The sequence below is a fragment of the Lathamus discolor genome, chromosome 10, assembly GCF_037157495.1.
Source record: "Lathamus discolor isolate bLatDis1 chromosome 10, bLatDis1.hap1, whole genome shotgun sequence".
Classification (NCBI taxonomy): Eukaryota; Metazoa; Chordata; class Aves; order Psittaciformes; family Psittacidae; genus Lathamus; species Lathamus discolor.
In genome coordinates, this window is record NC_088893.1 from 15,039,263 (window position 1) to 15,066,731 (window position 27,469).

The window sequence follows — 27,469 nt, forward strand, 5'->3', positions numbered from 1 at the left end:
CTGGAGCTGTCAGGTCTGAGGAGCACAGAGCTCCCAAGTCGCTTTCAGTGCATGAATCAAGCTTCAGCCAGCTGAGCCAGCTGGCCTGGGTTTAGCACACCACAGAATTTGGGCACTAAATTACAGCGCCAAGTTAAAGCCCGTATCAACCTTATAGTGAAGACACACCCGGTCACAATCATAGTGGAGGCTTGATAGTAGCATTGCTTAAATCAGCACTGTCATAGCCCTGTGGAGACCAACAGGCCCTTACTTCCAACTGTAGCAGGATTGGGGCTTAGGCTTCAGTGTTTCTTGCTTGCCACCTAATCCCTAAACACTAACATTTATGGAACTAAAACTATGCAATATTGAAGAGATTGTGCCAGGGGGGTGCCTCAGCCACCTCTCCTGGATGTCCACTTGCACGTTTCTAAAGGTGTCCCTCATCACAGTTCTTGTGATGGGGTAAAGAACCAACACACGAGCCCCTGAGGAGCAGGGCCAGCTTGGGAGTGGAATGAGAGCAGATCAAGACTAATGTAAGGTACAGGACAGTGTAGTACTTACTCCTCACTGTAGCAAGTGCAGTAACACCTTAATGTGTTCGATGTGCACACAAGCAGCATCAAAATTGCAATCCCAAGTCCATGTGGTCCTCCTGGGAGTTAAGGTTTTAAACACTGCTGCTTGTTCTTTGGGGGGTTGGAAAGAGAAGTCACAAAGCTTGACTTGTCCCATGGAGGAAAAGATACAGTACAGCACGGGCAGTGTCACCTCTAACAAAGCTCGAGAAACCAGAAAATAAAGGGAGAAGTGGCAGCACTGCAACATCAGAATAGTTCTGGAACGCATCTTGCTGACCAGCTGCAGCAGCTAAGTTGAGGGACACTCGTACATCTTTCACAGGTATAAATATAATGAACAGCCTTTACTTGCCATCATTCCCACTTTTCAATCACGAAAGAAACACCACTGAAAGAAAACCCAACCAGAAAACTAACCACTAGTGAGTTATTCTATTGTTATATCCTCTCATCACTGTATTAAGTAACCATGTCCAGTGCTAGGGGTCACAGCAGTAGAGCTCAGCTCTACAAGAAACACTCAGCTAGAGGCTGACCCAGTAAACTCTTAGCAGAAGGGAGCACAAGTTCCTTTACACCTTATGCTTGCCTAGGCTAGGAAAATAGCTTACCAAGGGTTTTGAAACACTCTGCTCTGCCCTTACCTACCACAGAACTTGCACTGTTTCCTTTCTGTCCCTCTCTTCCCAGATGTATTTATGTTTCTGTCCAAAACACTTGCATTCTTTCACTTAGATCAAAAACAAGAAGGGAGAATCAGCATGGACCAAACTGACAAATGCCCAAATTAACCTGCTCAAAGTGGAGAACTGTAAAAGCAGCACCTCCTGCGAAGGTTGATGATCCCTTCACAGTGCTCCAGCACTGAGCAGGGTTACTAAACTGGACAGGGCAGCTGAAAGACACACGCATCTCAAAGGTATGGTTGATACATCCCTCCTTAAATCAGGTCAAGACAGCAGGTTAATCTGGGGGATCTGTCAGCAGCAGGAGTATCCAAAATGGGAGTATTTGTGAAATAAACACTAAGGTCCAAACAGTGATGTTATGCGAGAATGAGAGACAGGTTTGTGATCCAGCTTCTACTTGCTGGGAAGAGTGACCTGTTGTGCTTGAACTCTGCCTTTGAGCTCCATCTTGCTGCTCAGTGCAACATCAGAGCATCTCACCATACAATCAGCACTGCACTGCACTCCCTGCAATGACTGATGCAGCAGGCCAGGAGACAAGCAGACTCCAGAGGCATGTGAGATGACAGACATTAAGGCACAAAGGCCAAGTGACTCACCACATGCATGTGGAACTGAGTATCTTGAAAAAATGCATCACCTGGAGCATCTCAAGCCTCCTGTGAAATGGAATTCATACACAAAAAGAGAAGTTGTGTGGTTCCAGACTCTGGCCATGACATACTGACAGCACAGATCATGGCCAGAGCTCAGCTCTTCTTTCACGGACTTACCAAGCTGCAGTAAAGAGATGACTGTTCCAGAAGAGCTGAAATAGAAGGCAACTGTGCTAAAAGCCATTCACGCACGCATAGAGTAGAACTTCAGTGAATTAAGAGATCTAGAAAGATGTAAGGATGAAGCAACACATTAAAGACTTCACCTGAAAACGGCCTGACAGGCAAAGGTCTCCGCATTTCATTGCGGTTTTCCATCCCTGCAGCATTGGTGAACACCACTCTGGAAGCAGGCTTTGAATCCTGAAGATGCACAAGCCTGTCCAAGCAGCTGTTTGTAACCACCAAACAAGATCAAACAACAGCCATAAGCAGGTCAACATCATTGTGGACTGTGACATTGTATGGACCGCGTTGTCTACTCACATTCTATCACGGTGTACAGCTTATCATGCTTATTATATTAAAACTGAGGAGTAATGAAAAACTTACACTTAAATGGTATAAAAACGGAGGGGAGGATCCAGGAATTTCTCCCTTCCAATAAACGCACACCCATTTACATTGTTTTGTAAATGAATTTATCTTTAGAAGAAAAAATAAAGATACTTAAGCTATTTCTCTTCAGGACAGCCACTGCACATTTGGTTTTACTTTGGAGGGGAGATAAAACACATAACCCCACACCAGGAATATTTTCTAGTTGAAAACATACAAAACAAATAGAAGTGGGAATAGCTCAGCACCTAGAGAGTGCTTTCCTTATGTCCTTGATAAGCATTGTCTCTGTTTCCCAGAAGCATCCCCCTCACTGGTCAAACTCCCCAAAATCTGGTCTCTAGGAAAAATACCTCCCAAAAAACTTTAAAAAAAGCCTATTAAATAGTGTCTTTGTTTTATCCTATTTTCTGTCTCTCCCATCTGTAAGCCATTTGTATGAAGAAAATCTTTGTCTTCAAAGCTCTACTTAAAGCTCATTTGTTCCAATATACAACAGCGCCTTGATGCTGTTTGTGTCAGGGACAGCCAAGGGCTCTGACAAACGAGCTGGACAGGGTTTAGCAGACACAGTATGAGATGTTACAGGCTGCCCCATTGCTCTATCAGCAGTCACTGTCCCCCCAGAGAGGGCAATACCTGGCACCCTACACTCTGTAAGGTAGCTCAGGGTAAAACCATGGGGTTTGCCAACAGACAGATCCTCCCGCAGGGGATTATACCCTCTTGACATACCCATCCAGAGCCCATTATCAGTATTCTTCTGTAAATACTAAATCCAGATTTGAATTGCTTTTGCATATTGTGTGCTTGTTAAAAACGTATCAGGATACAGATACCTCTCAAGCTTGTTAGTGATCAGGACAGGATCGGCAACGAAGAGCATTTTCCTTCTTCAATCTTATTGAGACCTCAGAAGGAAGCAGCAGCATTAGAACTGCCCCAGGCTGGACAACTCTTTTAAGCATAGGAAAAAGCCACTGTTAAGGGGACAAAACTCACCTCCCTTTAGCTTCAAATTAGTTTCTTTAAAATAGGCACTGAAGTAATTTGTATTCAGCTGGTTTAGTTTTCTGCCTTACAGATGGGTGCCAAAATATCAGCATCTCACAGAAGATAATTGGAAAAGTATTCGCAGAACAAGAATTAATCACTGGAGTTAAGAAAGAATAGAGTGGGCATCTCAAGTGCTCTCGGAGTACCTCTACTGGTTCATTAATACAAGTCTGAAAAAATAATGGGAAAGTCAATGTTTATTAATTTTCATACTTCTTTCCCCTAAAGACTAGAGAAAGAACATGAAGTGTACCCATGCTTAAAACTTAAGATGTAAAACCCTTCAAAGAGAATAAACTAGCTTGATCATGAAGTGTTCATGCATATTCTCACTACTCCCCTTCAAAAGGGATCGCCCTGCCTTTTCTATATGGATTTATAATATATACAAAGTCGGTATGGCCTTACACTCCATTGAAGGATATTTTGCTACATTGGTTAGAGTGCAAAGCAACTGCTTCCTTAAAAGCAGCATTTTTACATCATGATGAAACAAACCTGTAACTTGCACACTTTGCATGACCACACAACCAGTGGCAGATTGTTTTTCTGTCTTGTAAAAAATTTTAAAGGAAAAGTTTATTTCAGCAGTTTGAAGATGGAATGTAAAGTTTCTGCTGTTATATGTACATAAGATCTATTTATTGAATCATACATTCATGCTGATTCTAATAAAATAAACGATTTTTCTGAAGTTCTCTTCATGGGTTTTCAGTGCCAGAGGTTCCACACTCGGCCCACACTGCTCGTGCATTTGTGCTAATGTAACATTTCCTGGAAATAAGGCAAAAGATCACTTCTACCTCTCTCCCATCTGCGACCTCCTGAGCTCCACCCCACAAAGGTATTCCTACAGCAGCAGCAAACGTATTCAGACTTCTGAACCGCTCCCTAGTGTTCCAGAACACATTTAGCTAACACACCGTTAGCCATCCTCCCCAGAATTCAAGACCAAGTCCAGGCAGCAGAAGCAAGTTCCTCCCCACCCAAGAGGGAGACATCACATCTCTAGTCTCTATGAAACACCTCTTAAATGGCTCTGGCCTTTCACACAGCAATGACAGGTACTTGAACAGAAAGCTCTGTTTGTGTTGTCTTTCCAACACCTTGGATTTTAAAGTCAGACACACATGAACAGTGACACTTTCAAAAGAGCCAAAATATGCCTTAAATCCTCATGCAAACTGGAAGAGGTTCCAGCAAGGAGCTTAGCTGCTTGGGTGTAGGGTCCACATAAAGAAAAACAAAAGGTATTTCATGTACCATTTTTCAAGCTATGACATGGCCTTATTTATACACAGCCTTAAAATTCTTTGGTACATGAACTGACCTTCAGACACCCACAATGACATTTCAGAATGTTAAAGGACAGCCACTCATGCTGAATCTCAAAGATGGACACAATAAAGTGGTTTTGTTTCCAGTCAGGTGCTTTGTCAAGTTTAAAATATCATCAATGGAACAGCAGATCCCACTTGGCTTGGGAAGTGGCATTTTGTAACAGAAAACAGAAGGGCAACATCCCTCCCTCCATATCTATTCCAAGAACACACCATTACTCTAAAATCTGCTGTCCTTGAAGAGTTTGAAAACATTCTACTCAATTGTGATAAGCTATTAACAACCCCCCTTGTCCCACCTTCTATACAAGATGCAAGAGATTACCAAGATCTTAAGAGTTTTTCAAGTTACCAGCTGCTGTAAGAATGGTACTGGTGGGAGATGAAATAACAACCAAGATAATGACTTCCTGTTAAAGTACACACAAAACTGTTTGTGTGCCACGTGCTCTTCGCCCCAAACAGCGTGTACAGAAACAGTTAAATATATTTTGTTAAAAGAAGTACGTTCCTCCATGACGTGTGGAATCAGCAGCTGCAGAGATCACCTCAAGTCTTCGTACCTGCACCCACAAACATCCTTTCCTGCAAGAAAAACAGACACACGTCTAAAGGGCATCATTTCCATGTGGCACTGCTGAATGTTTCTCATTCAGATTCAAGTCAGTTCACTGTTACAACAGAGGCTGTTTCCTACGCCAGGATTAAATCCTCACCACAAAGCGATTTCCAACAGCATGGCCACCACCTGCCTACTGTATATGGCTGGTGTACAGCCAGGAACACTAGAGCTTCAGCTCTGAGCAAATTAAGAACCTGTAAAGAGCGTTCTGAAGAGCATGATCCCTTGCCTGAATCCTCAACTGCACAACAAATACGCAGTCCTGATCATTTCAGTTCAGCTTTAAACTGCAAGTCTGCTGGTACCAAAGAGTACTCCAGGAGTTTCCCCCTGCACAATAAACTAAGCCTAGTTAATTGTGCAGTGCCTTTAACCAAATAAAAGGCAGCATGGCTTCTAGTTCTGGTTCAGCTGGTTATGAAATACTGTTGTAAGTGAAATAATGTAAGAGAAGTAGAAATAAGACTATTAAGATCAGCCAGATCACTAGCCATGTTTCAACCTTCCCTGTGTTCCCAAAAGGGCAGATTAAGGCATAAAGGCTCACTAAGGTTGTTCCCTACATTGCCCAGGTGGATTTTGTGGGTTTTGATAATGGGTCTGACCAACCTTTCTCCACTTCCTACTACCCGCAGAACACTGGGATACCAAAAGCACTTCAGCAAACACCACCTCAGTCTTGACTGAAGTGGAAATACTAGCAAGGAGACCACACTAAGTCTTAGTTATTTGAAACTTTCCTGTAGTAATTCTTTCTAGAAAGAATGATGACTACCTTGGTTATTAGAGGTTGGGCATCCTGTAATTATTTAACTCACTGCAGCCAGCTGAGACAAATCAAATCATGACTTCTTTATAGTCATCTTTCACCATTAATGCTGCAAAGCATTGAAGACCTCAGACAAGAGATACTGAGGTTTTAGTACAGCAATGAGGAAACAAAGGGCTCGAGGCTTAAACAAAAAAGGCAACGTGACATTTTACAGTCTACTTGGTTATTAACTAGTCACAGAACAACCAAAATGCAAATACTGAGTCACCCTACGTTCTGTTCAAGATGCTTCCAACGGAACTTGCTTTTGAAAAGTATTTCTTTATAAGACATTCCAAGAAAATTTTCTGTAAATATTTTATTTTGCCTGTCTTCTTGGACAAGAAGATCACTTTCTGGGTCAACATATTGAGAGTATGATTCATATGAAAACAAGCACACCCTTCACCTCACGGGCTTTTCAATTCTTCACTAACATTGCTCAGCTCCTTCTTAAACCAGACAATGAGCCAGAACTGTCCAACCCCCGCTACAGAAATGGTGTTTCAGGCTTATGGGCGCTATTAAAGCTTCCATTAATGGCACTTTGGTAAGTCCGAAGTGCAACCTGTTACTGCAGTCTTGGATTTAACATCACGAAGACTAGAGAGCCAGCATATGAGAAGGAAAAAACATCACAAACAAGGACAGATTCAGTGAAAGACTTCCATTGCATAGCTTCAGCTCACAGTCACTCCCGATACAACAAATGCAGAGCTTTTTAATTAATACCAGTTACTACCACAAGAGGAAGCAGTATGTATTTCCAGTATGCTGGCTGTGAGAGCATACCACAGCTACTGCTATCACACTTTGCTCTTCTCCAATTCACTAAGATATTTGGGTCTTCAGGAACAGACTGTAAGCAAGTCAATCTGAGAAACGTTTGTAAGGAGGAAAAGGACAAATAGTTCAACAACTTTGAAGATAAACCAGAAGCCAAAACTCCACTGACATTTCGTATAACCAGGCTCAACCACTAAGTTTGGCAAGTAAAAGGCAAAAACTTACTGTTCAGAAACAGGTAATACCTACCTGTCATTTGGGCAAGGGTAGCTTTGCTCAAGCTTTAAAGGAGGCAAAGGTCAAGAGAGAAACTGCATATCCACAGCAATTATATTAATAAATAAAAAAAAAAAAAAAACACTGGGACAATGAGCCCTGACAGTTAAGCAAACACACTAAGCAGCTCTCTTGTATCACCAAGAGCTCTGAAGGTCTGGTGTAGACTCAAAATTGTCATTTCCATCCAGCTGTTTTAACACCGCACATTACAGAAATAGTACTGCTTTGTGCAGTACAATTTAAAAGACCTTTAGTTGAAATTACCCAGTTTTGTATTTTATTTTCAGTTTCTTTCAGACACAGTGGAAAGCGTTTAACATCTTTAACACCAGGACAGACAAGCACCTTCTGTATTTCTGACAAAAATGGCATCCATTCACTTCAAATCTGGTAGAAGCAAGGGATGAAATTCATGCCCGAACTGCAAAAACAACTATTACATACAGCAGCTTGAACTGTAAAGGATGTGACAGAGGTATTTCTACTTCAGTTGTACTTTTGTAACATTTGTAATGGGGCCTGCCCAGCCTCAAGTCAAAGTCATTAAAATTCAGCATCCAAAAAGTACTTTTTTTCAGTTATTTAAACGCAGCCAAACTGATGAACAGAAGGTATTAAAAACCATCAGCTATAACCAGCTTTACCTAGTAAATCTAGCGACTTAAGGAAGAACCTTGGAAAACCCTTGGAAAAACTCCAACATACTCTTGACTTGATAAAGCAAATCTAGACCTTTTTTATTTTTTTTGTTTGGTTTTTTTCTCTTTTTTTTTTTTAACAATTTGCCAAGACTGGAATGAGAGATAAATAGAAGGCACAACAATTTTGCTTTTTTTTTTTTTTTATACAAATACAAACTAAACATGAAAAAAATTCCCTATCTCAATAAAAAATTTCACAAGTTCAGGAAAAGTGTTTCAAGAGTCAAGTTCTAGACATTTAAAACCTATCCCACAATCCAAAATTTTTAAAGTGGTAAAGCAGTAGTTCCAATTCCTTTCTGTGATCATGTATCAAAAGAAATAAAAGATTCTATGGATACCCATTATTCCACTTTTACAGCGCCACAAAGAGAAAGATGAATGTCAATTTTTCAAGTGGCAGTATCCCCGGACCAGAGGATGTTCACATGACCCTCAAAGAATAAATCAATAGTTTTGTTTTTCTGCCCTCGAAATACTTGCCAAGTACTAAGTTTTCCTACAGGCTCTTGAACGCATGCACGTGAAATAATAGTCCACTGACTGAAATGCACCCGAATTCAGTAGAAAGGGGGGAGAAAAAAAAAAAGAAGAAAAAAAAATAGACATTCCTTCAGGAAAAACCACTGGTACCAAAAAAATCCAGTCCGTAAGTTTGAGGTGAACAAGAAAATTCAGTTCTTTTCTGTTTAAAATCCACTTTTCCTAAAGCGTTGTTCCACAAAGCTGGAATCTGGGACAAGGACTAGAAAAAAAAATAAATCACAAAACCATAACACAAACAAAAGGGGGCCAAAATAGTATCAAACGTAGCAGTCTATAACAGGCTAGGGCCACATTCCAAGATACCCAAGGCTGAAATTCACAAATCTGCAGGAAAAAGGGTTTTCGGCACCATGTCAACATCCGCGATGCATTCACTGGCGTTGCCCGATCCCCCTTCCAGATCCAAATCCTGGCTTCTGGGACATTCCTCCACGTGGAGGCCCTCGAATCCCACCTCCCAGCCCCCCACGAGTGCCTCCAGGTCCACGTGGTCTGTTATCTCTGCGGTCACCCTCCCTGGCAGCTCTTGTTTTCTTCTCCTCCACATTCAGGCGCACCTCTCCCCTGAACATGATGGGCTGCAACAAAAGCAGAAAAGGTACTTTCAGTAATGACTCACCAGTAACTGCTCAATATCAAGCAGATTTCTGCAACCTTGTCTTATATCTTCCTCTCCATGAGAGAGGACTGAAGCGCTTTATAGTTGGTTACTAGAAAGTGGCAACAGTCAAACAGTCATCCAGACATCACTGGAGAAGGTATAAAAACAGATTTGTAAGTGATACTTGAAAAGCAATCTCAGTTCATACTGAGTATTCTAACATCTTTTAGAAAAGAAATGGAACTATTATTTGGGCTATTATATTAGCCCAAACTCAAACCAAATCTCAAGGCTTAAAAATCTGCACCCAAGTTACCTTTTAGCTGAAAAACAGAAATATGCTCCAAATCTGCTGTACAGTAAGAAAGTAAAGATGTCCCTGTCTGGTGAAAAGCTAGGTTGTAAGCAAGGACAGCACACAGGTGGTGTAGTGCATCCAGATTTGTTACCTACCACACCCTACAGTCATGCAGTGCACATTTTGCATTAGCAGTCACTGGTAACAAGCTAAGCAAGTGCCTCTTGCCTTTTTTTAGCAGAAATTCTTTTCAGCCTGCATGCTAGTATAGCTCTTCCCTTTCAACCTCTTCTCAACCTCTCTGACAAACAAGATTCTACTTGTCTATAGGGTCAGGCTCTCTACCTTGCTTCCTGAAAGTTACTTACCTGCTTCCCACATACAGTTCAGCTGTTTCGCATTGGAAAAAGGCTCTATAATGAATAAATTCATGTTCACCTAAGTTGTTATAAGCTACATCAATGACAAAAGACTCAACTTGTTCAAACGCTGCACAAGTCTTGGAATAGGAGGGAAAGACACCACACCTACTTTAATATGGTCCCTTTAACCTTTCTTGAACAAGTAGAATCTTTTATTGTTAATCTGAACAGTGCCTGTTATTAACAGATCAAAACTCACTGACTAGGATTTTATTTACCCTGCTGCTAAGGATCTTCTGAACTGGTTCAGGATCATCAAACACCACAAACCCAAAATTGGGGAGCTTTCCACCACTGTTGATGCGGAGTTCAACAACATTGCCATAGCCTGCAAGAGAAAAGCCGAGTTCTTGGGTCATACATTAGAATGCTCTGTTGACCACACTGATGGCTACAACCCCCATACCCTGAGACACAGCAAAGAAACTAACTTACTTTGGAAAAAGTCTTTAAGTTCAGATTTATCCACATCATGGGGAAGGTTCCCAACAAACAGCTGATGACTGTCTGGGTATCTCACAATCCGCCTAGTTTCCACATCGCCTTGTTCACCCTCACGAACTTGAACAGAAACGTAAAACTTGTTAAGAAAAGCCAGTCACCACAACAAACAAAAAACAAGCCATGGTCAGGATCAGTACCTTACAAAAATCAGAATTCACATTGTATTTATCCATTCCTATATCAAAAATAAACATTTTATACCAGCGAGTTTGTAACTGTTCGCTTTTTATAACCTGAAGCCAAACACTTGAGTAAAAACGTAGATACTTTGACTGAATGCTGGTGAAATTCAGCTTTAAAGCTTGCCAGACATTCAGACCAAGACAAAATAATCATATTCACAAAAGTAGTAGAAATCATTCACTTATTCACAGAATTAATGAGATTTTAAAAGCTTTAATCATTATATTGCTTCCCCAAAATCAGATGGCAAAAAAGATTACTCTTTGTAGTGTCTCTTACTTGGTCTAGGGCCCCTCTGTGGTGGGATGCTTGTTCGCTGCTCCCTCACTCGCTGATCCCTCTGAGGTCTCTGAGGCGGGGTCTGAGATTCAGGCTTTGCCTCAGGGCGGGGCTGTATCAAACAATGGTATAGTTCAACTTTCAACAGCCCACTATCAAGTTGTTAAAATAAATTGAAAATACAGAAAAAAACATAGTTCTTTCCACCTGTGACTAAAATTGCATGTTAATGCATGTTGGCTTACACACTAACAGCAAACATGCCACTTGAATTGAACAGTTTCGAAGTCACCCCATTCAGAGTTACGTACAACAAACAGTGTCTGCCCAGAGTGCAGAGGCAGGTACAGAGACTGTTACACAAACTCATTTGTGACAAAACCTCATTCACAAAGAGACAGTAACAGGCAGGAAAGAAGAAGTTGCCTCTTTTGTTAAAAGGGTGCAAACATTTTAGATGGCAGATACTCAGCACTCACATGGACATTCCCTGCCTCCGTGAGAAATAATTCCTCCTCAACACAAAAGCAAAGGAATAATGTCTGTATGAAGTCTACCAGGAAACACTGAATTTTAAGTTTAAATCATAAGCAAGTAGATTTCACTATGTTTTTCCCCACCTCAGTTTATTGTCAGCCAGCTTAGCGCTTCTACTTTTCCAAGTGCTGGATTCCTACCTGTGAGACTGGTACTTTCACAACATGAGGTGGTATTCCCGATACTGGAACAGCTCCACTGGGAGGGAGGTTCTTACTCGTTACTAATGCCCAGGAGAAAGTCTTAAAAAGAAGATAAGATTGTAACTCAACTCCAGATGTTTTTATCCTTCTGAAATATATTCCTGACAGTACAGCTAACAGACAGAATGAAAGCAATAAATTTTAACCTGTCCTTGAAATTTGGGTTCCAGCCACTAGCAGTTTCCCCACAATTTAAGTAATTTAAATTCAAAAGACATAGTTCCACCCTGTTTCTAAATTCCACATGGAGTTGAAATAGGACCATAAGAACAAGTATCACATCAATATTAACCAAAGTATTGGTTTCTTGTACACTAATTTGTCTACTTTTGCCTCTTTTAACACTGAATAGTGACAAAAATCCCCAGGTAGAAATAAAGTTGCACTTCATCCCTTTTCCCAATTCAGCATGTTGGCTGCAGTCTGCTGAGGGTTTCAGAAGCTCAGTGTACAAACAAAGAATCTGAGCCTCTCACTGCTGCCACAGTTCCCATACCCACCAAATACACAAAGCCTTACCTTAGCTCCTGGTACTCTAATCAACTAGTTACTAGCTAGAATTTTAACTACCTGTTACTGTATAGGAACTAAGGGACAGGAGGCAACTGGTCATGAGGAGAGTCATTCGGGCTTGTGGGGAGGAGGCAACAGAGCATTTAAGCAGTTTTAATTCAAGCTATTTTCCCTCTTGCCGGAAAGCAGATCATGCTCCGCAAAATGACAGGAGCAAACATACTGATGAAACTACCACATCATAGTAAAGAACCACCCACTGTCATTACCCTGGAGTCCTCTTGCACCGCAGGAGCTGGATCAGCAGGAGCTGGAGAAGGACTTTTTTCCACAGTCTCTTCTTGAGCTGACTCCTCTAATACCGGCTCAGATTTTTCTTCCTGCACCTCTGGTTCAGCTTCCGGTTCGGGTTCTGGCTCTGGCTCAGGCTCTGCCTCTGCAGCAGTTTCTTCCAGGTGTTCCTCAATGTCATTGCTATTATACAGCACCACAAAAGGAAAAAAAGAGATGGCATTCTCTCGATTCTACATGCTACTTGCCTAGTACAGAAGTCAAGCACATTGCATTCAAGAGGAAGAATAAAGATAATCTGTCTAAATAAGGCCACACTGCACAGGGATGCAAGTTCCTCATTTTTATACTAGAGAGCAGCAAAAACATTATGTCTACTGGAAATCTCAAATCTCCGTGATCAGCCTAATAGCACTTTGGTTTCAGCTGCCCAATAAGCAGAAATCTTTGGACTGTCAAAAAGGAAAACTGAAAGTAGCAATAAATTCCTTTGACCTGTTCTACAACCACTCTGTCTTACACAAGACCTGATTTCGTAACAAGATATTACCTGACAGCCTGCTCGTAATAAGCACCAGTATCATTAGGAACAGCCTCAGGTGTCTGCTGTCTTTCCTCAGGTTCCTCCCCTTCTTCCTCTGATTCTAAATGAAGTTAGAAAAGGAAAAAAACCAAAAGCCACACACACATCTTTAGTACTTGGTTCAAATGCAAGGCATTTTCCACAACATGCAGGTGAAAGACAAAGAGGCCATCGGAAGCACTATTAGACATGACATGGAACAAACATTTTCTCATACTTCTGCTGTCATTTCAGTTACTCAGTTTTGACTACGGTCAAATACCATGTTCCAAACACTTCAGAGAAGCAGATTTATAGCCTATAGATCTGACTGCAACTGCTAAAGTAAGTCTTATGGTTCCCTTAATAGAAACAAGATATGCCAGAAAATAATCATCAGCATGGCACAACTCCTTGTAGAGTAACGAAAAAGCTCAGAAGAACATGAAGCTTAATGCTGATCCGCCTTCTCTAGCAGGAAGATTTCCATTGGTCTGGGAATGTTGATAAGAGACCCAGAAAAAATACCAGGAGAACCATCTAACAATTCCTCCTACTTACCCTCTGGAGGTTCAGTGTCAGAGTCACCAAAAACCTCATCTTGGTAGCGGAAGATATCATTGTGGACATAAAACTTGTTTGCAACAGAACCCTAGAAGCAAATCAAAGGAGGAACCAGTTCAATTACATCAACTGCAGTAATATATTAGTGCTTTTAATTCTGATAGCTCACAACACTAAAAAGGCAGGAGGAGCAAGAACTTTCTGGGGTCTAAAGTATCAATTCTTAGCTCCAAGTAAAACTGAAAAATAAGTGATCTTGCAATATTCCTTTTTCCTATCATTTTCAAATATGTTATCTGTTTTGTTCAAGAAAGTTATCTAAAGCGCCACCTCAAATGCTGTCATCACTTTATACAACAATTCTGAAAATTATCTCTTCAAACAACAGGAAGCATCTTCCTCTTTGTACTAGTTCTTTTCAAAAAGAGACCCAGTTGCTAGGAGGGCAAATCAAAGATAAAGCAACTCTAAAAATGCTAAAAAAAAAATAAAATATGCATTGCACATACCTAGTAGCCAAAAGTAAGGATATTTACAACTCTAATTATGATATCCAAGGTTAATGTATGACCATACAGCAGCATTGTATTTCCTAAGAAATCTGCAGAACTTTACTGCTGAATTTTGTAATAAATTACCTTCCAAGTCTAACCCTGAATTCTAACACAGAACCAGAAAAGTATCAATCTTGACATGGTATTAGAAGCACTGTAATAGCACTAGCATGCAATACAGCATACCTCAGGTGCAAGTACAAATGTTTGCATGAATCTGCGCACAGGCTGCATGTTGTTGGAGAGCTCTCCCATGACCTGGACTACAACACCATCATTGAGAGTAGCATGGGCATCCACATGACGAATCTTCGTGTGGCAATCCTTGAAGTTTAATGACAGCACCTTCTTGTGGATATCCTATGAAGGAATGGCATACAGGTTGAACTGCAGAAGCCATTTCTGCTAAATTAGCAGCTTTCAAAGAAAGCAAAAACATTAAGTATTGTTTCAGAATATTCTAACTCTGGAGAAAAAGTTTTGCAGCATGCTCTTTAAATCTACTTTGCAAGCAATTTTACATTATTAATTTCAATAAAGGAAGTATATCTTGCCTAACTAATGCTGTTTACAGTTGGCAGTTCTCTCCCTATTTTTGAAAGTACTTGGACAACGGGGTATGAATCACAGGTGGATGTCTTAGCTACAAAGGTGACAAAAAAAGAAGGAAAGAACAGCAAGGTTTTCTAAAAGTACTTACAGATTGCCCATAGACTGCATCAGCTGGTTTTCCGTTGGAATCCAAGCCACCATGGACATAGGAAGAGTTCTTTCCATAAAACCTGTTAGAAAGAAATACTTTAACACCAATCTTTGTTGTGTAAGAACACTGAGCCTCTACATAAGAACGCACTATGAATAATACTCTCACAGACAATTTCTATCTGAATTACTGAAATACAGCCATACGATCAGAAGTAGCAAACAATACACTTTTGATTTAATTCCACTAACAACCAGAACACAGATACTCAGCAAGCCAAGACACAGTAATAAGCTTATTCACCAATTTTAACATACAAACTAAAGCATTCACACAGAAAGCTAGCTCAAAGTGAAGCAGAGCTTTACCTGTGCAAATAGTCAGGTGCTTGGTTCAGCAGAGTATAGTACTGCCTCACAAACTCCCGCCCGACCAGCAGGGGACTTGGCTTCTCCATCACCATTTCTTTGGTCAACTGAAAACTGTGGAAGAATCAAAAGCTCCATAAAACACAAGCATTTCACATTGTTGATCACACACTGATAGCATAAGCCACATAATTATAGTGGACAGCACACACCAAAACCCATCAGCTGTTTTACCACAGTAAGCAATTTAACCAGCGTGTTTTCGGAGTCATCAGTCTTCAGTGCTGAGAAGAAGACTGCCGGGTACCAAACCAGTGGTGGGAGGCTGCATGGGTGACGAAGGTTACCCCAACATGCCAGCAGCATTTAATCACCCTACACACCCTCAGTAAAGCAGGTGGCAAGCAAGTATGGCTCTTCAAGAGGATTTGCTAAGCGGCTAAGTAATTTACAGTAGATCCAAGTTCTACTTACCTCACTTGACTTCACAATCAGAATTAAAAGTCAGATGTTCTAAGGCAAAGCCTGTGCTGGTGGTGTATTAGGGGCATTTTTACAAGGTCAGAATGAGTCCAATCTATTTTTATCAGGAGTGCAGCACTCCTTGCTTGACAGTGACAAGCACTGTAGAGAACTATCAGATTGTATTAAAATTACTATGCTACAAACAAATACATGCTGCTGTTCTCTTTCTTCCAAACTCAGCAAGTCATCTCTTATTTAAATCCAGACAACCAGTCAATGAACAGCACCACCCATACCTAGTCCCAGAGACAAAGTATCTAGCTATCTTCTACCTAATTTCCACAGATCTAAGTTACAAAACTGAAGTCTTTGCAGGTGGATTACACAATGTGTGAATCTTCAGTCCAGGACAGTCAAAACTAAAGCACAGTCCTGTGTTTCCTTACTTTCAAATGATCAGACACACTGTTTAAACTCATACAAAATAGGTTCAAACTGGCAGGCAAACACACTGAAATCAGGCCATACTGTTGCTACCTAATTGAGAAGCAAAAGTAGATTTTCTGCTTCATACTCAATTATATCAAGATGTAGCAGAACAGGTGCTTAGTTTTGCTGTTGATGTATCACAGATAATACACAAGAGCTAACTTTCCTGCAAATATTCAGGCCCTGTAGCACTGACAGTAAAGAGCTAGGGAAGTGCTATCTGCACTAAGTCAAGCAGACCTTAACCAAAACGGTATTAAAAGGCCACACGTAGCAGCTGGAAGAACTTTCTCCCTGTTACTGACCTCAAATCCCTTCTTCCCAAACACAAGGCATTCAAAGTCAATATGCACATACTTCAGGTGTGTTATGCAAATCTAAACTAATACACTACTAACTCAGCAAAACAATTCAGTCATCATTTACTGATCTCCTTTCATACCTAAGACTGTACAACTATAAATAGCTCCAAGAAGTGGCAGCATCAACTGAAAAACAAACAAAAAAAAAAGTCCAACTAAAGTGGGATTCATGCCTAGGCAGTTACATTGGGACAAGCTTTCTCACAGCTGTACATAACAGCACCCTGTATCTGGGTAAACAGTTGCCCACAACTATGATCTAAACAAAGCAAGGGGGAAAGAAACAGTCTGTCTCTCCCTTGAACTAAGCCTCATCCCAGTTCATCGAAGGCTCTTGCTTGACACTTTCATCACATTTGCTGAATTTCAGAGTAGTCCTTTAAATGCTAAGAACTGGCAACAGACTATAGCTTCAAAAGAGAGGTGAACTACTGGGTTAGTGTCATTACAGTGACAGTTTCAAATGCACACCATATACAGGCCTTCAAAGAAAGCTACAACCATACTGCTGGATATAAAAGCAATGCAAAGCAGAAGCTTCAAACCCCGAACAGAACATCATATTAAAAAAAAAAAAAAAAAGACTCCATGGAAGCCAATCTTTTGGACAAAGCCAAGTCCAAATACACCTGGCAAATTCCTTACATCTCAAACCGTGGTTTAGCACCCAACATACTGCAATCACAAGACAATGTTTAGCCATACCGGCAAAACATATTTGAGGATGTGATCACACCCAGACTCCCAGCAACGGTCAGCATGCACTGCATCCAGCTTAGCTGGAGATACAGTACACAAATTCCTACCCTGGGAGGTATGCAGCTTAAGGTACAAAAAAGAAGCCTCTGGAATTGTAAGCATAATGTATTACAGATACATATGTCCAAGAACAAACACAGTCTGAAGTAACAAAAACCTCAAGGATATGAACTTGTTTGCTTTCTAGCGCATGCTAAATTAGATCCCCACAAAATATTATCAGATGGTAGGAAAATACACCCCAGGCAAAGTAAGGGTAAGTTGTGGGTACCACTGCCAACTTCCTCATTTAACTTGTTTCCTGTCAAGCATTTGTGAAGCTCAATCATTACAATGGTCACGATGACCCTAAAGCAGCAGGAGTAGAAGCGGCAGACAGGCAAGACCTGTATGTTCAGATCCAGTCAGCTTAACTGACACTGTAAAACCTCACTGCTCCACAACAGCTAGATCTGCCTCTGTGTTTTGAATTTACAGTTAGAAAGCCAAACCAACCATATCCCCCAAGACCACCACTCGGAGTAAAACAAGAGCACTACACAGAAAAGCATACATACCTGCTTGTTTACTTTTCTGCCTGTTTGGTGCTTGGAGTTTGGGGGATTTTTCTGAGGGATGGGAAGGGGGGAGCAAGGAAGGTGCAGGAGGTACTTTTAATTTCTTTCCAAAGACTAGTTTCCCCTGCAATTAACGCTTACTCCTGTAGATGTCAATAGTCAGGTCTTCCACTCAATTCTGTTCAGTGCTGCATCAAGCTCTTTTGAGAATTATTCTCAATTACTTTCAGAATACGAATATACAAAGCTTGACATCCTCACATAACGGTAAACTGTTACTTCAGCACTTAAGCTCAGCAGCTCATTCACAAAAAGCTCTTCCAGATTTCCCTTCAATGAAAGAGTACTCACCTCTATTATTCCACTAGCACATCATCTTCAGTGCTGTTTTGAGGTTTCCCAATGCTGTACTGAAGACTAAAAGTGAAGTGTCTGATGCTGCTTATGTCTGTCATATTTACACACTAACAAAATAATCAAAGGACTTTACTACTGATAAGGGTGACAAATTTATCAGAACTCATTCTTAAGATGAAAAGAGGAACAGGAAAGTGTCTAGATTTCATTGAGCAGATCTGAAAAGAAATGGGGAGAAACCTTTACATGACCTCATCAGAGGACAACAATCTGGTTTTACTCCTGCTACACCTGCTGCTACATCGCCAGTTGCCATCTGTTCCTGTTCTCTAGCCAGCATAACCTGAATGATAGAAGCCAAGCATCTCCAGAGAGAATATTTGCTCCCTGCCACTCAGAAGCAATTTATTACTCCACAATTCCCTGACCTAAGAATAACTGCGAATATTTTATACTGCATTTCTGCTGCATAGAGCATAATAGTACCAAATGCTTGAACTGTCACGGCATTACTCCTGACAGAAGCTTATCCACACATTTTCTTGTCATTTGAGGTAATGATGAAAGGGTGAAAACTGACAGGAAACACTGAAAATTAGATTATTTAAGATTGATTTAAAAATATGTATTTATATTACTCCATATACGTAAAACAAATTGGATAAATCAAATTATAACAAATACACTAGAGTAATTCTGCAACATCACTTTAAGCCAAGAGACTTAAGGGAAGACAAATACCTCCTTTACAGTGGTTATCACCTGGCTGGTGGAAAATTCCACCATCTGTTACAATGCTCCTACTTGGCAGAAAATCAGTGCTGGGCACTGAATTTGTAAAGTCTGGTTATGTAAATTAGAGCCATTTATGTAAATTCCACATTAGCAAATCCAGATTTAGGGCCATAAAAACCTATTAGCATATTAGTATTCAGAAGAAGAATACTCACAGAACACCGAACAGCCAGCATTGGTTAGCATTTGATCACCAAACTGCTACACAGTAAAGAACTAACCACTGATGTCTCACATCACTTTTAAAACAGACAAGGCATTTAGTCTGAATCTTGTTTTTACCAGACATCCTACAGAACAAAAAGCTCACTACATTATATAGAGGCTCCCAGAACAACCAGTGGCTGCAGAACCCCCACAGCCTGATTTAACAAGCCAGAGGACCAGACCCCATTGAAACAAAACAGGTCAGAAAATCCCAGAATTCACTTCCTAAAGTGTGTGGCAATTTTAAACAACTTCTGTCAAGACAATTCTTAGTACTAACAGAAAGACAAAGTTAATATTTACATTGAAGCATATTTTAAACAAGCCCTGGTTTGTTTCCAACATTATCCTTTTGTCTTTGCTCTCTGCCATCTTAATTTCTACAAACTGCAATTCGGATCTTTCACTTCTCACTATAGTAAAGCAGCTCTGAAAGCACCACTGATGTGTTACCTGGAAGAAGATATTTTTTTTCCCCTAAGCCAAGGTGTAAAAATTCTCACACAACACTACTCCCTCGTTCTGGTATCAATGAATTCCTTAACACAAGGCTTTTTGAAAACTTAAGAAACAACCAGAGAAGGTCACATGGAAGAAAGGTGTCTGTATCTAAGGCACATCACATTACAAAGCTGGCAAACAGCAATTTTGGTAGACATTAAAGGTCTGGTCAATAGTTAATAGGATTGTTTAATTAAATGTCATTTGGGATTTCTCCAAGTTGCTTAGCAACAGGTGAGCATGTTCAAAGCCACAAACCATGTATCTATACAGAGTAACCAGCACTTGCAACAGTTAACTACTGCTGCTTTGGACAAGAGAAAAATAGCCAGAATAAATAAAGTCCTGAAGAAAACTCCTAATATGGATCCAGCAACATGATATAGAAGTGAAGCAAGAAAAACAATTCCAGTTAACTCGAACTCTCCATGCATTTTACACAACAAGCATCTGCTAGTGCTGCTGACTAAGCAAAATAAAGGAAAACCACCATAAGAGAAGCTGGTACCTGTGTGTGAACTATGATACAAAACATTAGAGAGTGAACAATGAAGCACAAACAAGTTAAACTTGCATCTCTAGGCAAATTCCAGTGCCCATTACAAATGGGGATTTGTATCATTACACCAGCTTACTCTCCAGTAAGAAGAGTACTGGTAAGAGTAAAGTTTTAAATATGTATTTCCTTGAAAAGAAACACTACAAGGTAGCAGACAAGGCGAGATGTGAAATACCCTCCTCATTTTAATACAGCCTTAACTATGTAAGGGGAACAGAAAAAAAAAGGAAAATAGAAAAAGAAAAAACCCATCAGTTGTTGACCCCAAACCTAAATTACAAAGACCTGAAAAAGCACCTCAAATAAGTGGGCAACCCAAGCCTCAACCACTAATCTCCATCAAAGAAATGGGTCTCATTGCCTCCCTATGGATGCAGAAATAGACAATGTCCCAGGAAACAGCATCACAGCAATACAGCCTGTGTTTTACTTGGACAGATTCAGGGGGAAAGTATTCTGTCTGAAAGAAGTTACCTTAAAGGCAGCGATCTTTCACAGAAGGCAAGATATTTGGAAGCCACAGCCTGAAAACTAAGTGATAGGATAAGTTACCCAATGAATAATGAAATATTTGAAGATCAGATGGGAACAAAATGCAAGGTTACCATCATTCTCTTACTAGTATCACCTGGAACACAGCCATTTCTCCATTCACTGCAGCAACTAGCGTCTACTGTATGACAACACAGCCAACAAAGACAAGCAGCGCCTCAGTTCATAAGGTACTTGAGGTTTTACAAAGAGCTGGATCCTAAACAAATTACACAGCAATCAGAATGTGCATCCTTGGGCAAACAGCTTCCTTCCTTTGTACTTAGTTATCCCAATGCTGCCAAAACGTATCTGCAGAAAGGCATACCTGAAGCCCTTTTTGAAGCTCTTTGAGACAAACTGATGAGGAACAAGGAAAGCCAGAAATTACACCAACATACAGGTAAGAAAAAATCTAATTAGAAGCTTAATTTTGCCATCAAAGTATCCAAGAAATCAACTTAAATTTAAGTGTAAAAAAAAAAACAACAACCATTTTCATTATAAGACTAAAAAATAATACAGAACTGCACATTTAATACTGCTCAGGCTAGTACTGAAAACCCCTCTGCTTGCCAGTGGCAGATGGGAAGCCTTACTCAGCAACAACGCACACCATAAGAATACAAATAAACAAATCAGGAATTGCTGCAGAAGAGCTGTCGCTGTAGAACTCAGCCTGTGTTTTTGCTAACAAACCTAAGTGTGATCCAACAAGTTGATGCATGCAATGGAGTCTGCCAGTTTGTAGACAAAATTGAGCGCTTCGTGCATTGTTCAGCTGTGCCAAGAGAGACAAACTTAATATTTCTATTGCTACTATTCAGAATTAGAACACTTCTGAGAAGTATGATTTCTAGAGTATTACACAAAAAAAAACCCAGGGGAAACAAAATACAAAGATGACCACACAAAGTCTAAGTTAAGGTGGTTAAGAGGGCCCATACCTGTACACTAAGGAATGTTCATCAGGGGAAGGACAAAGATACTAGATATTATTCCTATGTTTAAGAGCATAAAGGTCCAAAGACAAACAGCATATTAGGTCCTGTCTAAAATGGAAGGAAAAAAAAGAATCTAGCCTAGAGTAATCTTAAGAATTTGGCATTAAGAGTAAGTGGTATCACAAGACTCTCTCACCAAGTTGTTTTTCTTGAATTTTCCCCTCAAAACACTGGCTTCCGAGTGCTGGGCCTATTCTGCTGTGGGCTTGGATTTCTTTTTCCCTATCTTTGAATTTTCTACTTCATGTCACACAATCATCAGATCCGCTAAGCAATACAAAGAGGAGAACAGCATTTCTGCAGAAGCAGCATAAGCATTTGAGTTCTTGCTTAGAATTTGCAACAAGAAACAGATTTTCTTGTATATTAATGTTTGTAACAGCTGCCCTATGCCCATGACCCTGCAAGTAGCCAAATATCTGGAGTTTCCCTTCAGAGAATAGCTAACGTATTTAGCACTGCTTTCTGGAAAGTTCTGCTGTACTGTGTCACAGGAAAAAAAAATACTCGAAGATAGAGATCTAAGTTTTCTTATGTTACAGATTAACATACCATGTTTCACATGCAGTTTATTACTTTTTGTTTCAATACACTGTAGATCTATGATAAAGGAAGTGAAATATTTTCATCTGTTCTCAGATGTTTCAATATAGCTCTGCATCTCTCAACAAGTCACCTGAATTTCCTACTCATTACACAAAAGCAATACAGAGTAGTCAAGGTGGAAGCTTTAGAACTTAACACACAAATTTAAGTTCCTATTTCTTTAGATTTATTGCCTAACAAAAAGCCCACCAAAGCACCAAATTAGACATCTTCATCTCTGGTACTTCTAGATGTTGAAAAGGCAGAAGAGTGCCCTTGACTGACAACTCCTTTGCTGAATTCCTCCTGCAGCAGGATTCATGACATAGACTTGCGTACAGCCTCAGAAGTACAACCTGAAGCTCAATTATTATTTGGGGATTTATCGTGAGACAACTTCACCTGCAATAGATGTTACCATACAGGCCACTTGAGCTGCTCACGTCCTGCTTCAGTTCAGTAGAGAAAAGCAGGAAATAGTCTTGTCACTGAAAAAAAGTGACGCAAGGCTGCTGTAGAGGGACCTGCTGGAACACTGAGCTAAGATGACCTGCCCTGAGCCTAATTAACACTTGGTATCATCACAAAAAGATGCCTCAAGAATCCACAGAAACATTACCACACTTGTAAAAATAATCCTGTATCAGATTCTCCTAACCAGGCTTTCCCCTACCCCTGGATGAAGGACTTCCTCATTTCTAACTAGACCTATTCCAACCTCCTTTACCCTACATTTAGAAGCAGCATTTTTTTTTCTGTAAAACTGTATTTTAACCATGCAAATTTCATCCTAAAGGGTGGCAGGATTAGTGCTAGTCTCAATGGTTTGCTTATTCAATTTCTTAATGAAAACTAAGTCAGCTTTATGCCTATACTGCTCTCCAGACTGCCTCATGATAAAGTAGCTACTTAGACCCTATGACTTTGCCATTAGAACAGGTTTTGTTTTGACATTCAAGAGCTGCTCCAACAACTCGATGAAGTTGGCAGCAGGTCCAGTCTTCTTCCCTCTTAGGTCTGCAATTTTTCTACTTGGCTCCACTGTAGCTTCTTAAAGTAAAAAGCAAAAGTTACTCATAGGCAGTCAGAAGAGGCAGATTACAATATCTAGCTACACAAGCATTAACAGTGAAATTCAAGCTCTCTCCCGCTTGGACTAAAATCACCAGGATTCAGATCTAACAAAATATTTTCTGCATGCCGAGCAACCTGAAACTGCAACAGATACCTGTAAAGTGAGACAACCCCTTCACCTCTACCTATTCTAGCCACAGAAGACTCTCAAACTTCATGTACTGACTGGATCCGAGCACTTAATACCAATCCATCCTGGTATTGCTACATTGTGAGACACTTCAAAATAAAACAGAAAGTCAACCTAATAGCAGTCATAAGTGAAACAGAAAACAGGACAGCGCAATGCAGAAGAAATGGAAGATGGCCACCAGCATTTTAGAATGCAGCATTTCACATTTGCCTCAGCAAGGTATCAGGCTCATAGCAGATTATTTGTGCTTAACTGACAGCTCACAATCTTTTAGCTCTGAAATCAGTACTCCATCAGCTATGTCTTTCTGGAAGAGGTCCAGACTTAATATAGCAAAACTAGGACCTCACACCAGTATAATATTCACTGCCTGCAAAATTTTAGGAATTCTTTTCAGTTAAAATAAAATCAAGACTTTTTTTATTACCTGATGAGGTAGCGGAAGATTATCAAGTCTACAAGGAACTTCATGAAGAAGTTAATAATGACTTAAACTCAGAAGATTATAGAAAGGAACATGTAAGAAATTACCAAGTCTTCTAGACAAAACTATCACTTTTACCTTTGGTTTGTTTCAAGCACAGCAGACTAAGACCAGCAGGACAACCAGCACCACCCTGCTAGAGCCCTGCTCCACTTTGATTCTTCATTCATCACATTAGTCAGACAAAAAGGCCCAGGTTCTAATATGAAAACCTGGAATAATCAATTCAAATGTTTTCTAACTCAAAGGCCATTTATACCAACCTTATGAGTGCTCTCTCAACAGCTACTACTGTTATGAACAGAAATATTAATATGTATTTACAGTAACATCATTGTTGCTTTATTTTCACTAAAAAGTGTTCCTCTGCATATGTTCACCTTCCAATTTGAGGCAAAAAAGAAAACAGTATCTTCCTGAGCCAATAAAGAGCTTGCCGTTTCATAAGGTTCAGAAAGATTTCATGTTTAAAATTAAGATGTTCAAACTTCTATCATTAGTTGTGTTGTACTCTACTGATGCTGTTGTGCAAGCAGCATAACGAACAGTAGAGCAGTGGTCTTATAATCAAAGTACAGCAAGTCTTACTATACTCTTGTTGTTTCTTAGACTGCAAATGCAAAGAATCCCTACAGAAGATCCTGATGTTTATACTTGACCCACACAAAAGAAATGTTGTCCACCAGGTCCTCTACGTTAACTTTAAGGTTTTCTAGCCTGCAACTTAAGTTCACACTTAAAAGAACACAACCTAGCAAAAAACAGTAGTTGCTTAATTCACACAAGTCAAAAACTGGACACCACTATGTAGCACTTGATGTATAGAAGATTCTTTTTAAAATAAGATTTTTAAAGAAGATTTAAATTTTAAAATAAATTCGAAAATCTTCCAATGTCAATGATTTTTTCTAATAGATTTTGTATAATTACACTTTACAGCATGGTTTAACACTGCCTTTTGTGCAAACCAGTCCCTGGAACATGTGATGCTATCAAAAAAGTTGAGATCTTCATCCTAAAGATGCTCTATGACTATTACAATGTAAGACTTTAACCATGTAAATACTTACAGCTACCCTTGAGTTTCGCTATAAATTCCATCCACAACAACATGAAGCATGACTGGAACACCCCAGGAAAAGGCAATCCCAGTACGCAGGATGTAAACATGCTACCACCAGCACCACAGGTGTATTGCAGAACTATCTATTTATCAAAGTCATTGGGCTTATTCTTTACAGAGCAGGACTAATAGTGAAAACTTGGTCAAAGGGAAGATTTCAGAAAAGGTCTGAAATGCAGCTTTTGTCTGTTAACGTTTGCACTACCTTCCCATTACAAAACCTATCTAGAAAGTCTTGGTTGCTAAAATCAATCCAACACACAGCACACTTGATTTACAGCACGTGGAAGCATGAGCTTCCAGAGCTCAACAGCGGTGTCCACATTTCCTAACGCTGTCACTCCTGGCTGAGAGAGCACAGGCTGGACAAAAATAGCACACACTGGAAACATGGCGGCTTGCTGCAAATGCTGATTCCAACCAGTGGTGGGGGGAAATAAGTACCATTTTCGTTGTAAAGAATACTTACTGTATACATGCAATCCTTAGTATAAAAGGACACCAGCTAAGCCCACTGTGAATTAATAACACATTATACCATCCTGATCAAGACTAAAATTTATCTGGAAGATGTATGCTAGCCTTTTTCTCTGTTCTTCCTCTAGTACGCATATCAAGGGCCTTACAGGAGGCTGGGAAGTCTTCACAGCAGCCCTAGATCCCATTTAAATCTTGGCTTAAGCTCACATCCAGCCAAGGTCATGCGGTAAGTCAGAGCAAGATGCATGCTGCTCTTCTGCTTGAATTACAGCTCTCCATCTATAAAGTTACAGCAAGGGAGACACCTACGATCTGATATACCGGCACGGGCGACCTCACTATGTAAGCACGCAGGATCAGTTCCTCAAACAGCTATTGAAAGGGGCTGTCTCAGCTGCATGCCAGGTACTGGGTCACCGCGTACCTAACCCCCATCCTTCTCAAGAAGCCATCCCCCCCAAAAAAAAACAGCGAACGAAGAACCACCACCATGCAAAGCCGAGAACAAAGATCGCAGCTCCACACCTCGGCTCGCACAATGAAGGAATGGCCGATATCCCCCCCCCCATCCCCCACAAATAACACTCCCTTTTAAGTAACTGCTCGCCAAGAACGCACCACCGAGCCCCGCTCCCGCACCGGAAGCCCCCGAAGGCGCCGTGGGCCCGGGAGGTTCCTCGCGTTCGAGGGCCTCGTTGCGGAGCCCCACGGGGGGGGTACGGAAGCCCGGCCACGGAGCCGCTCGGGAGGGCGCTCGCCACAAAGCGCCGCCAGGACCGCGCGGGCCTCACTCGCGGGACCGGGACGGCATGAGCCGCCTCAGCGGCGGAGATGCACCGGGAGCCCCCCGCCATCAGCCGACCGCGGCCTACCAAGGCGGTGGCAAAGGGGGGGGGGGGTGGAACGGAAAGCCTCAGGCCAGGCCCGGTGCGTGCCGCCCGCAGCCGTCCCCAGGAGGACACGGCCCCGCCGGTGCGTCCCGCCCGGGCCCTCCGCGGCCGTAGGGGCCCCCCCTCCCTCACCTGCGGGCTGAGCGGGACGGGAGCGGGAGCCGCCGCTTCACCACAGGCCTGCCCGGCGGACGAAAAGCACCTCACGCAACGGCGTGCTCTGCCGCCGGCTAGATATATCCGGCGCGCAGCCTACCCCAACGGGAGGCAGCTCAACCAATCAGAGAACGGCGGCGGCCTCCGCTCGGATGCTAATTGGCCCATAGGGGAAAAGAGGCGGGCGAAAAGGTGAGAGGCAGCTCAGTCTACCAACCACGCGGCGCTGCTCCGCTGAGACAGTCAGAGTGACCGGCACAGGGCTCGACCAATGGGCTGCTGCGCTCCCGCTGCCGGGGCGGTCGATAGGCCGATAGACCTCCCTTGTAGCCAATAGGACGACGCTAGCCGCGCTGCCGGGCGCGCAGGGCAGAGCGGGCGTGACGCGCAGTGTGGTTGAGCCGCACGGCAGCGCCCTTGAGAAGGTGCTGGTAAACCCCGTTATGGATCGGGGCGGAGCCCGCCGAGAGACACCGAGCGCGGAGGCCAATGGCAGAGCGCGGGGGCTCTGACGGACAGGCGCCCTTAAAGGGACAAGGACCCCCGCCACGCGGGGGGGTGTTCCGCGCACAGCACCGCCCCCTGCTGGAGGGGAGGACAGGGAATGGCGCCCAACATGGGGGAGCGGCACGTGTGGGTGCCGCACCCGGTGCTTGGCCCGGGGGCCTGGCCATGGCCCTGTAACAGTGATCAGGCCGTGGCCATC

General features: G+C 41.7%; 1 protein-coding gene across 2 annotated transcripts; it reads right to left on the bottom strand.

Moving 5' to 3' along the window:
• Positions 1 to 7,612: 7,612 nt before the first annotated feature.
• Positions 7,613 to 26,859, bottom strand: G3BP1 (G3BP stress granule assembly factor 1). Of its 2 annotated transcripts, none has more exons than XM_065690609.1 (12): positions 26,740 to 26,859; positions 15,193 to 15,306; positions 14,822 to 14,903; positions 14,308 to 14,481; positions 13,565 to 13,655; positions 12,992 to 13,085; positions 12,420 to 12,624; positions 11,575 to 11,676; positions 10,898 to 11,009; positions 10,367 to 10,492; positions 10,150 to 10,259; positions 7,613 to 9,188 (listed from the first exon to the last, which is right to left on the bottom strand). In XM_065690609.1, the coding sequence occupies exons 2-12, from the start codon at positions 15,285 to 15,287 to the stop codon at positions 8,982 to 8,984; spliced, it is 1,398 nt and encodes a 465-aa protein (XP_065546681.1). In that variant the 5' UTR covers positions 15,288 to 15,306; positions 26,740 to 26,859; the 3' UTR covers positions 7,613 to 8,981. The 2 variants fall into 2 exon arrangements, with proteins under 2 accessions (XP_065546681.1, XP_065546680.1); XM_065690608.1 differs by having other exon boundaries at positions 10,150 to 10,280.
• Positions 26,860 to 27,469: the final 610 nt, after the last annotated feature.

Excerpts from the sequence above, each read along its gene's own strand:
- G3BP1 (XM_065690608.1), bottom strand. The coding sequence starts at position 15,287 with ATGGTGATGGAGAAGCCAAGTCCCCTGCTGGTCGGGCGGGAGTTTGTG. Across the intron at positions 14,482-14,821 it reads ATGCAGTCTATGGGCAATCT|GATATCCACAAGAAGGTGCT; the intron begins GTAAGTACTTTT and ends ATTCCTTCATAG. Across the intron at positions 11,010-11,574 it reads TGAAAGTACCAGTCTCACAG|CCCCGCCCTGAGGCAAAGCC; the intron begins GTAGGAATCCAG and ends TGTTTGATACAG.